The sequence below is a fragment of the Saccostrea echinata genome, unplaced genomic scaffold, assembly GCF_033153115.1.
Source record: "Saccostrea echinata isolate AGI-Se365-2 ecotype Australia unplaced genomic scaffold, CSIRO_AGI_Sech_v1 ptg000022l, whole genome shotgun sequence".
Lineage (NCBI taxonomy): Eukaryota > Metazoa > Mollusca > Bivalvia > Ostreida > Ostreidae > Saccostrea > Saccostrea echinata.
Window position 1 is genome coordinate 9,982,849 of NW_026889771.1, and position 12,628 is coordinate 9,995,476.

A 12,628-nucleotide genomic window follows, 5' to 3' on the forward strand; every position below is an offset into this window, starting at 1 on the left:
TAATGAAATAAAATAAAAATTAATAAATAGCATGGGATTAAAGTATTACCGTGTACAGGGTTGTGGTTCCTTGGAAAACTGACTGCTGCAGGGTGATTGCCCCTGAGTTAGGATTTATGGCAAATACACTACGAGAATCTCCATCCCCTGTTAGAGAGTATGTTAGCTGTCCAAACACACCCTAAAATTAACAAAAACAATGAATGCAAATTATATATTTTCTAAAATCCATATTCAAATAAAGTCGAGAAAAAAATTTGTGCTGCTACATTGATACTCTAAGAGAGATAACTCTTCATAGGATAATTGTAAATTTGTCAATTTTTTTTTTTTTTGAAAACCAATTTTGTCTAGCAAGCTATGTTAAAATTGTCTGCATTTTATTTTGGCAAGTTTTAAAACAACATTTTAGTTCAGTGAACAGAGGAGTCATAAACCTTAAACTGAGTGAAAGACTGGTTCATATTTCATAAACAGAGTGAATGTGGTCACTTACAGGGTCAGGGTCTGTTGCAGCAGCTGTGTAGACTGTAGCTCCGACTGAAGTATTGTGATTGATCAGGCTTTCTCTGGGTAGATTGGTGAACACTGGAGCATTGGTGTTTCGAATCACCGTCACTCTTACACTGGCTGGGAGTGTTGCCTGAAGGCCACCACCGTCCACTGCATTTACATTGAACTACAAAAAAGATCAATTTAACTGTGATAAATATCTCCAGGAATAATTAACAGGAGGTATACAGTAAAACTCGGTTATAACGAAGTCAGTGGGATCTGTGAAATTACTTTGCTATATCCGTAATTCATTATATCCGTATAAGGAATTCGTAAAATTTATATAGCTGGGGATCCAAGAAAACTTCGCTATATCCATGAATTCGCAATATCCGTGTTCGTACTAAACAAGTTTTGCTGTATTCTCAACTTTAATCATTGATAAAAAATATCTAGAATTTTAAGGTGCTGCAGCACATAAACAATTATTCTTCATTGACCTCTTTCATTTTTTCCACAAAGTAAATTTAAAAAATTCAAGATGTCTAACTATGAACATGAAAAAACAATTACTGTATAATCCACGGTTCTTGCATTATCCAGCATGGGTGACTGACGAAGACTTATGTTTCCTGTGACTTCATCTACCATAAAATACTGAGCACCAAGAGCACTTCCAGCATCAGAGCTAATGGAGTATCGCACTGTATTGTATGGGGCCTGAAAATAAAAGAAAATCTAAATTTACATCTTAAAAAAAAAAAAAAAAAAAAAAAAAAAAAAAAAAAAAAAATTAAAAAAGATTAAAAAATTTAAATGTATCCTCCAAAAGACTCTTGTTCTCTATAACCTAACACTTATTTTTTTTTTAAATATATTAATGCAAGTTTACAAGAATAAGGATGTAAAGGGTACAAAGAATATAGCTGATCCCTAAAAATCATTCTGGATGGACTTTTAATGACAAACTAAAACATTACCCTTCGATCATTATCTGTAGCTTTCACTTGCAAAAATGAAAGCCCTAGCTGTCTCGTCTCTAGAATGGTTTCATTGTAAGACTGTCTTTCAAAGGCTGGATTATTGATGTTGCGCTGAACTGTTATAGTAGCAACTGTTGTTGCTGTTCTAGAGGGAGAGCCACCATCTCTGGCCAAAATTCTCATCTGCAATAAATTATCACTCATTAAAAAAAAGCCATCTATCTAGCTTATGGGGGGGGGGGGGTGTCATGAGATCAATTCCTAATTGTGCCATAGATAAGAATGCAATAATATGATGTCAATGTTACATCAACATAATTATGTAAATTGTATATGATAACAAATTGCTAAAAATTTAAAATAATAATTCTATATATAATATTTATATTTAATATTTTATGTACGTTTAAAACTACAGGCCAGTGGGAAAGTGACAAATATCTCCAGGACATCAAGTATGCTGAATATTGTTTTCTCTGAAAACAATAACAACAAATCATACAACAAAACCCTTTGATATTAACGCATGGTAATATCTTGACGAGGACTGGGCATTGTCTATATGTTCATTTATGTTTAAATCAATGCTCAACTCACCAAATATTCAGTATCTGCATCAGCAGTTAAATCACTGTTTACAACCAAACGTCCATTACTTTCTAGACGGAAATAAGTCAGAGCTTTGTCATCTCCAATGGCCGACACAGTCACAGTGTTAAATGGAGCCTGCAACAAAATGCCAGTATTTATACTATATTTTATTGATGATCAAATTCAAAGTACTGCATCAGTTTAATAAGCGATAAGATAGATTTCTTCTTTAGTTTGCTATATTATAGTTGGCAAGAGGCAATGCCATCTTATATCTACCATTTCAAGTAATAAATTACTAAGTCAAGTACAATCTTTCTGAAAAAATTATCTGAACATCATTCCGGTAATTTTGATACAATAAAATACTACATGCAGACTGCCTAAACAAGTACTTAAATCATTTAAAAAAATTAATAAAATACATCCCCTCCAAAAAAATAAAAATAAAATTTTTTGAGACAGATTAAATTGCATGATCAAGTTATTGACTTCAGATTGCTAAATCTTACATCTGTATCGGAATCTCCGAAGTTGACTTGAAGTACTGATGTTCCAACGACAGTGGTCTCAGGAATGTTGGCATTAAATGGTCCACCAGTAAAGAATGGGGTCTGTGAATTCCTGTACACATCTATTGTCACTGTGGCATTAGTTGCTGAGGTTTTGGAGGGACTCCCCATATCATAAGCTTGTACAAGCATCTAAAAAAAAAATAGCCCAGAATTTTAAACTTTTAATAAATACTATGTCATATTTTAGATGAAGTCTACCAAACCATTAACATCAAGATACCAAGGAGGAAAAATGAAATGAAATTCAACAACTTCAAGGCTTTGTTTAAAACAAAACCTTTTTAACCTGATAAATGAATAACTGAGTGTCATTCTCTCTGATAATAGATCTACCTGATATCTGGTGGCTGTATCTAATGTAAGTTCCCTCTTCACATAAAGGTTTCCAGTTAAAATATCCAGATCAAAATAATCAGAAGCTGGCTGTGTAGCAAACAATCTGAATCTGATCTGGTTGTGTGGAGCCTGTGTGTCCCTATCTTGAGCCCTCACTGTGGCAATGGTAACTCCCAGATCTTGTGTCTCAGGGATTCTTTCAGCAACATTAGGGGTGGTGATCTCTGGTGCAAAGTTGTTCCTTTCCACTGTCACAGTCACAACAGTGACATTGTCTTTTGCTGGAACCCCATTGTCATAAGCTCGCACACGGATCTAAAGTCACACAGAAGAGAAAGCAAATTTTACAATTAAAACTTATACTAGTGAGTTTGCTCGTGCAGTATTTCATCTTATGTAAAGAAATCTTTTCTTATCAATCATGTTTGTTAGGAAGTTTAATTATATGATTTACATCATTCTTACATAATATATAAGGTCCGATGACGAGGCCAAGGAATTTGCTACTGTGATTTGCCCAACACTTGGGTTAGGAATGGTGAAGAAAGCTCCAGCATTACCGTCCCCAATGATCTCGTATCTTACAACATTGAAAGTGACGTCAGAATCTATTGCCAACAGAGAGGTTCCAACAGCCTGTCCAACTGCAGCTTGTTGAGAGATCAGAGCTGATGTCATGGGGTTTTGCCACTGTGGAGCGTTGTTGTTCCTTATAATATTGATGGTCAGTCTGACTTTGTTGTCTGCTTGCCGTGGGGGATTACCACCATCTTCTGCTCTTACCAACAGCTGTCAAAAGCAAAATGATTGTAAAATTTGTATTATTTATTTTTTTTATTTTATTTTTTTTTTTTACTTTGATAAATCCATCTCATTTGTAAGCTGGAAAGTTTGTCAAAAAATTATTTAACATCCACTTCATAAGCTGGAAAGTTTGACAAAAATTTACTTAACATCCACTTTTTTAAGCTGAATCCTAGAAAAATTCAGGCTTTGAAATTTATCAAAATAAGAGGAAGAGTAATCAACATAATGTAAGTTACATGTACTCACAAAAAGTACTCCAATAAAGTATTACATTCTTTTGCCATTTGGATCAGTTGCTTTTCTCTGTACCAACAAAACTTACCACAAACTGTGTTTCTGTTCGTTGCAGTAAAGAAGTTTTCAGGAAAGTTTGTCCATTATCAGCCACAGTGAAGAAACTTGGAGCATTTCCTTCACCCTCCACCACATATCTTACAGTATTGTAAGGGCTCTGTCAAACAATAAATAAAAAGATTATTTTATAGAAAAAAGTGTCATTAAGTTCATATCAAGACTTTGAAACAAAGTCTCTACAAACTGATAGTTACTGTACATTCCTGAACATGTGCGAGGAATAAATAATCGCATAATTTCGCGAGAAGCAACACTCGCGAAATAAAACTACTCGCTTTTATTTTAATGGTGCTTAATTGTATGTAATATCTCTAGATTAATCATCCACTCGTGAATTATTATTCTCACGATTTGACGTCCTAGGGCCATTTCGTGATATTAAGTACTTGTGTAAAATAAGGAATCTACAGTACAATATTTAAAAATTAACAATGCAGCAAAATTCATTTACAAAGAAATAAATTTGAACTCAATTATCAACAGTCAGTTTGGTAACTAATAATTTTTTATTAAATCTAGTAGGTTTATAAGTAAACTTTACTTTAACCCTGCTTATTTACTAAAAGTATATAAAGCTTCAATGTAACCAGAAAAGAATTTTTTTCCTTTGGTTTGATATACTACAACTTATGCACTGGGTCACATGTGACATCCCTCCATCAATAATCCAAACAGATAGGAGACAGAAATCTTACCACATTGTCTGCATCACTTGCTTGGAAGTCATACACTGAAGTGACGTAGTCCTGAGTCTCCTGAATTGTCACTTGAGCTGCATATGAATCACCAGCGCCAGGTCTCACCCAGATTGGTTTGGCCAAATTACTGTCCACTTTTAGTGTCAGCAAGGAGTAGGTCCTCCTGGGGATATTTGCTCCATCTCTGGCCTCCACTGTCAACTGCAAATGAAGAAATCATTATTTTTTATGTACATGTATATCTAATTAGGATAGTTTAAATGCAATTGATTTAATAAACATGTAAATTTCACTAATGAATATTTGAAGTTTATTGTGTTAATTAACATTCAATATTTCCAATCTGAATCCTAGTTTAATTTCATAACAATATAAGATATACTGTAAACCAACTATTATTCACGTCAACTTTTTCTCGCGATTCGTCAGTTTGAAAACATTCCGCGACGATTAATTTTAGCGACTGAGGAAACATGCTCTACAAATACAAAGCAAAATAAATGGTTCACGGCGATTAATATTCGCGAGTTAAAGTAAGTCGCAAAACTCACGAATATTTCTCGCACGCGAATAATAGTTGGTTTACAGTAGTCCAGAATGGGCAAAAAAGTGTACATACATGTACTATTCTACATTTTGTTTGTTTTCCTAGAGAAAAAGAATACCTCTTCCAAACAGTTTGAAAAGGTTCTTCATGTGAGAAGGATGACTTACCACATACTCAGCCTGAGAGAGTGAATTTGTCTGTAGGGTTACAACACCAGTTGTTGGGTTGATGGAAAATTCATTGGTTCCAGACACCAGGGAGTATGAGACAACATTGAATGGAGACTGCAACAGAATGGATACTTTGCAAAGTCACAAACTGAATTTTCCAATTGAAATTTAATATCATGAAAAACACCTCTTGTCCCTTAATCAATCCAAAAACTTACCTTTGTATCACTGTCATTGGCAAAAGCAGTGAACACATTAAAGCCTACTCCAGAGGTCCGAGGAAGGGACTGGATACTAGGCAGATTCTGGAACACTGGTGCAAAGAGATTTCGTTCCACAGTGATAGTTACTGTAGCAGTTTGTTGGGAAATCAGTGGATTTTCTGCCTTATCAGATACCCTGACATTCAGCTGTAAGGAAGAAAATTTATATGAAAATTGAATCAATACATGTAAAAATATTGAAAATAGCGTTATTAGAATAAAACTGTGTAATATCTTCATGTCATTTCATTGAATTATTTTTTTTTTTAAATTAAGGGCCATTACCCAAACAAATACATGTATCTCAGAAATTACAGAAGAGGTCTTTCTACTGCAAAATGACACATTACTAAATTGATTTTATCCTTTATTAGGACAGTGAGACGTAAGTTTTACCTGGTACTGAGTAGCTGTTGCAGTGTATAATGGTTGTTTCACCAAAACTTTCCCAGAGGTTGCTTCAACATCAAAGTACTGCACAGCCGTCTGGTCCCCAATAGCAGAAAACTCAATCTGATTGTTTGGTGGCTAAAATAATGAAATAGGAAATAAATTTTTCATAAAGTAAATGTATAATTTGATGGAATTGACCATTTTCTCTATACAATTCTAAATAGACAAATTTTTTAATTCTTTTGGAAATGATGGTATTATTTCTACTGGACATATTCATGAATACAAATACTTCGTAAATATACACAAAGTGTAGATACACAATACATGAAAGTGAATTCTTCATTGAAAGACAGAAATACAAATGGACTGACAATATAGACAAAGTGATCCCGCTGTGTCTGCCATATGCTACAAAGACAATGCAAAAAAAAAATAAATTAAGTGAAAACTTACATTTATATCTTGATCTGTTGCTGACACTGTGACACCTGTTTCGGATCCTGCTGGAAGATTTTCTTGAATGGTGACAGCATAATTTAGAGGACTAAAAGCTGGAGCCCACAGATTCCTGTTTATTGTTATGGTAACTACCGCCTCATCAGACAAGGACGGAACTCCATTGTCTGAAACTCGTACCAAAAACTGAAGAGAAGAAAAATATGGCAATACTAACTAAGCATCAATAACAATCTATCAAAATTTATAATAAAAATGAAAAATTAATTTATTCCTCGTAAAGTATCTTTTATTTGGGGAAGGACACATTCTTTTCTCAGTTTTTCTGTATCATCATAATAACAAAATACATTTGGAAAAGGTCTAAAACAAAATAAATCAAAAACTCCTCAAAGCACTTTTAACATCTTCAGCTGTCAATAAATATTTTAAAAATTTCATTTCAGACTTACCCGGAATTCTGACTGAGATATTCCTCCTACAAGATTCCTTAATGTGATGCGGCCAGTGGAGTCTATGTTAAAATATATAGTGGGTGATCCCACTCCCAAAGATTCGATGGCATATGACAGTGTATTGAACTGAGGGATCTGATGAAATGAAAACAAAACATATTTCAATATAATCTATCAATTGACTTTCACAAAGCAATAAATAAACCTGTTCTAAAAATCTACTATTCAGGAGAAAGAAACATTATGTTTGAATTTATGGTGTACTTAAGGATGATATAGAGGGGATCAGCATCATCAACCATGAATTTCCAGAGGAAAAGGGGGGGGGGGGGGGCGGTGTGGAGGGCACATACATATAGTTCTTTTTCTTTTATAGTGTCTGTATTAGATGAACAAATCTGTACTAAGGGCAATATCAATATATAACTGTATAGAGTCAAGAATTGAAGAAATTTCAAGCTAACGTAGCAAAAAATAAATGAGAAAAAAAGAAGACATTATTCATTTAGTGGCCTATATGATCCTTTAGTAAGTCTCATTCAACAATGATGACATTTTTATGGTTGTAGTCATTGCCATTTGATTTTAGTACTACCCCCACAACAGAATCTCTTGATTCTATGAACATTACTTTGGTTGGTCAATATCATTAGGTGAATGTTCATGAATGAAGAAATGTATAAAGGTGATAGAGAAAGAAGTGGTATAATTAAATGTGGATTTTCAGCAATGCCCTTCTTTAAAAAAAGTACTTACTCCAGTATCAGGATCAGTTGCAGAAACCTGTCCAATTATGGTTTGAGGAGTGACTGTAGCATCTTCCCTCATGGTAAAGGCATAAGAAGATGAGGGGAAAGATGGTGCTCTGTTTCGCTGTACATCAACAGTGACTGTGGCATTGCTTGTGCTAATCCTGGATGGATCTCCCAAATCATATGCTTCTACTAGCAACTGTTAAAAGAAAAAAATTCTTCATGTTGATAAACATAGACAATTTTTCCAGTCTCTATGATTAAAAAAAAATCAGTTACATTGCCTAAATTGAAAAATTATGATTTTCAAGTATAAATGAAAGATATGGAAAGATAAGGAAAAGTAACACACCTCATAAGTTGTGGCAGTAAGTCCATTTAATGGACTCCTAACTGTCACCTGTCCACTGCTACTGACAGCAAAGTTGCCCTGTTCACTTGGATATGTTGTAGATCCTGATCTGGCAACAACAGCTTTCAAGCGGTAGTTGACTTGGTTATTGGGTGGCTGGGCATCACTGTCTGTGGCTGTAAGTGCACCTGGACTAAGAGTTAAGGGTGCATCCACTGCCTGTGTTTCCAAGATGGTTGCCTGATAATTCAGTGTATTCCACACTGGGGTGTTGCGGTTCCTGTTTACTTTAATTGTAACCATTGCATTTGCTGACTGGGAAGGACTACCGCCATCTGTAGCAACTGCTACCATCTGTGAAGTGAAGAGAATGACAAATTCAAATCAAATTAAATTTTTCTTATTCATTCTGTTTCTCTCTACTGAAATTAAAATATTTGTTCTCACAACAAATAACAATAAGCTTTGGCTATGCTTACATTAAATGTAACAGTTGGGTCACTAGTCAGGGCACTCTTCACTCTAATAATACCAGTCCCTGGTTCCATAGAAAACAGGTTATTTCCAGCAGTATTAGCCAACAGTGTGTAGGAAATTGTTCTGAACTGTAGCTGCAAGTAAGTTAACATATTATTGCATTACATAAGAACAGATGAGTATAGAGGTTTTGTGCTATAAACCACATACATGTAAATAACACACTTGGCACTCTATGTAGAAAATTATAGTACCCTAAATCCTCCTAATTTTGAGAATTGATCTCTGAGAACAAAGAAATGTAACAAATAATTGTTCTGTATTAACATGCTTGATATTAAAAGAAAAGTGTACCAAAAAAAGCCACCTTTCTATATTCAATTTGCCAGAAAAAGTCCAAGTTCTTACTTCAGGATCCTGATCACTGGCCTGTACTTGTAGAATACTGGAGCCTACGGTTAAAGTCTCTTCAATTTCTTTGTAATATGAAGTGTCAAAGAATACTGGAGGATTAGAGTTTCTGATGATGTTTATTGTCAGGGTAAACTGCTGTGCGGCTACTCTATTTCCACCATCTCTTAGCTGGATGGTCAGCTGAAAAACCAAAAACATTATGACTTAATTTTAGCTTGGGATGTTTGTTTTATGAAACTAAATTCCATGTACACAGATATTTTACTTTATTTCTGGGACTTAGATTTTTATGCATGAACATTTCTAAAAACTGAATACATCAGACTGTTTTAAAGATTTGTGATAAAAGATGCTAAATGGAAGTTTTCAATCTAAATTGAGAGCTCACCATAAATTACATGTACACTGTATATCAGAGATCACACAACTACATAGAGAGTCACATAATGCATCTTAGATAAAATTATTTGTCAAGAAAAAAATCACTTATACGCACCACATACTGATTGACAGACCGATCAATGGCCAGAGAACGAATGATTTGGACTTGTCCTTGACCTGTGACTTGGAAATGCAGGGAAGCACTAGCAGTTGATAAAATGGTGTAGACTCTAGTGTTACCCGGTTCCTAAGATTTAAAAAGTTTCGATACTTTCAAAAAAAATTCTGTTGTAAATACAATATCTGTTTAAAGTTTGTTAGAATTAACTGTACATGTACAGTATTCATCTGATACTTCATTTAAGTATTCAATGTCATATGTCATTTGATAAATGATTTTCTGTACCTGAATATCCAAATCTTGAGTTGATAGGGTGTAAACAGTTTCTAGGACAGGTCTATTTTCAGTAACACTGATTGCGGCACTGTAGGGTCCACCAATTGGAAGCCACTGTGGGTCAAAATTATTGCGGTTCACATTGACAACAACTGTCCCAGTATCAGATAAACCTCCATTGTCTCTTGCTACTATGATCAGCTGTAAAAAAAAAGTTTTTTGTCATTCACAATAAATCTACCAAAAATAAACCCAAAAATCTTATATTAATCTAATTATTCAAATGAATGTTCACATTATACTCAATGATAACTAAAATATTCTGAACATCACTCTCTTGATGTCTATAATTAATTAATCAGTAAAAAAAATACTTTTTTACGATCACTCTCTTGATGTCTATAATCAATTAATCAGTAAAAAAAATAAATACTTTTTTACGATATATTTAGTTTTTAACAAGTTAAACCTGTGAGTTAAACAAGGTAATCATTAAATCTCCTTGAACGTTTTAAGGGAGGGATATAAAAGTCCTAAGTATACAAAAGTACTGCTTGACACTTACTGAATATTGAGAAGCATCATCAGCTGTAAGAGAACTGATCAACGTAATCCGTCCACTGTTAGAGTCCAGTCTGAACAAGGAACCACTAGTAGTATCTGTTACCATTGAGTATGTCACCTGGTTAAACTGAGGCTGTGTACAAAAAGATGATAAAACATATTAAAACTTATGCAAGAACTTGGTCCTAATTCACTCTGAGATTTTGTTTTTTGATGGTTTTCAGTAGATTCTCTTGTAATGTAGGTGGTGGCATCTGCTTCTAATACTGTCCTACCTCATTATCATTGTCTGTGGCTGTGTAGGTGGTGACTTCTGTATTAATCTGGTGACTGTTGAGGATGTTGACCGTCTTGGATTTAGGAGCTGGGAAAAATGGAACTGTATTTCTAACCACAGTGATGGTGACTGTGGTAGAAGCAGACAATGTGGGTACTCCACTGTCTTGTACAGTCACTGCAATCTGTTGAATAAAGTAAGAAGAGCACTCTAATTATTTACTCTACTCATTCAAAAACCAATCTTTTGTAGATCATTCAAAAGAGTTCATCGACAGAAGTTTTCAGTCAGATGAAAATTCATCCAAAAATTTGGACAATTATACCGTATATACTCACCTGTAAGTCGGTCCGCCTATAAGTCGGTTGTGCTTTTTGAGGTTATTTTGGAAGTATTTGTCATTGACCCGCCTATAAGTCTGTACAACTTTTTGCCAGGATTGGTGGACAATTTCAAATCAATGCTCTAATGTTTTAACATGTGTTTCAAATAATATATTGAGAAATTACGCCGATATTTTATCTCTCTTTTGTCTTCTCTTATAAATTTCATATCAATACTCTAATGTATTTACCTGTGTTCAAATAATATGTTAGGATATGACATCGGTAATTAATATTTTATTTTTCCACAAGCCAAACTACCCGGTACTACCATTTTAGTTTTCTTTTTTATACTGTTTTGTTTCAGCGTTAAATTCCTTGTCTTGTATATTTTATACACCGATCTTGATCATAGGCGGATCTCGGTCTCTTTAGCATGGTGAAGAACTACATGTACGAGGGGTTATCAAAAAGTTCGTGGACTAGCGTGATAAAATTAAAACCGCTTTAGGTACATCAATGAATTTTTACACATTTAGTTAGCATCATCCTTTCTATCTATAGAATAAACCATAAATCATAATTTTTATTTTTTTAATAAAATGTTAGTGTTTTTGTAAGCAAAGGTATGTCCAGGCGGCGCAACCTCTAATATGACGTTTTTTCCTACCTGTGTGTAACTGAGAAAAACTCTTTAGATATGAGTATTTGTCATCAGAAAATCTCGTTAATTCAGGCATGTGGTATGACACATTTGTTCAGTAAAATTTGGAATTTTTACCCCATTCTGTAATTTCTATGAAATTTTATCGTAAATTTTATATGGAGTGTCCAAACAATTGTGGGCGTGAAAATAACGTCAAAAGGGGGGAGGGGTTTCTTTTTCAAACACTCTATAGAGTTTCGGTCCTGGAAAAACTGGTATTGCCCATATCGAAAATGAATACAAAAATAATACAAGAAAAAAATACTAAAATAATACAAAAAAAGTATATTTTTAATGACCAAATTTGGAACCCTCTAAATCTTGGTTCCAATTTAGGTCAAAAATAATAGACTTTTTAAAAGCCAAACACAGAAAAATATATTTTTAATATACTTTATTTTTTCGAAATAATACAGAAATGATACACATGACCTGTAAAAACGTATTGTTTTTGTACTTTTGTATTATTTCTCTATTTTCCTCTCCAAAGTATAAAAATAATACAGTCCATAGAAAAGTATAGAAAAAATACAGAATGTATCAATTTTGTATTAGCATATATTATTTTTGTATTTTTTCACCTTTAAGAATTAAAATACAAAAAAAAATATAGAATATATTAATTTTGTATCACATATATTATTTTTGTATTTTTTCATCTGGAACAATTAAAAGTACAAAAAAGATATAAAATATGAAAATAATACAGTACACAAAAAAAGTATGAAAAAAAAATAGAATGTATTAATTTTGTATTAATATGTATTGTTTTTGTATTTTTATCAGCATGAAGGACTGTATTTCAAAAATATCAAAAAAGTACAAGAATGATAGACAAAAAATACACTTAAATGCTTAA

At 33.5% G+C, this 12,628-nt stretch overlaps 1 protein-coding gene across 1 annotated transcript; it reads right to left on the reverse strand.

The window, feature by feature from the left end:
* Positions 1–37: 37 nt before the first annotated feature.
* LOC133190701 (cadherin-related tumor suppressor-like) lies at positions 38–11,397 on the reverse strand. Its single transcript, XM_061326388.1, has 24 exons — positions 11,392–11,397; positions 10,739–10,924; positions 10,465–10,596; positions 9,909–10,100; positions 9,618–9,749; positions 9,116–9,301; positions 8,710–8,841; positions 8,231–8,584; positions 7,883–8,077; positions 7,124–7,261; positions 6,669–6,857; positions 6,216–6,347; positions 5,775–5,966; positions 5,554–5,670; positions 4,837–5,040; positions 4,110–4,238; positions 3,446–3,769; positions 2,978–3,295; positions 2,582–2,773; positions 2,076–2,204; positions 1,476–1,661; positions 1,069–1,215; positions 497–679; positions 38–181 (listed from the first exon to the last, which is right to left on the reverse strand). Exons 1-24 carry the CDS (start codon positions 11,395–11,397, stop codon positions 38–40), a joined length of 4,239 nt encoding a protein of 1,412 aa, XP_061182372.1.
* Positions 11,398–12,628: the final 1,231 nt, after the last annotated feature.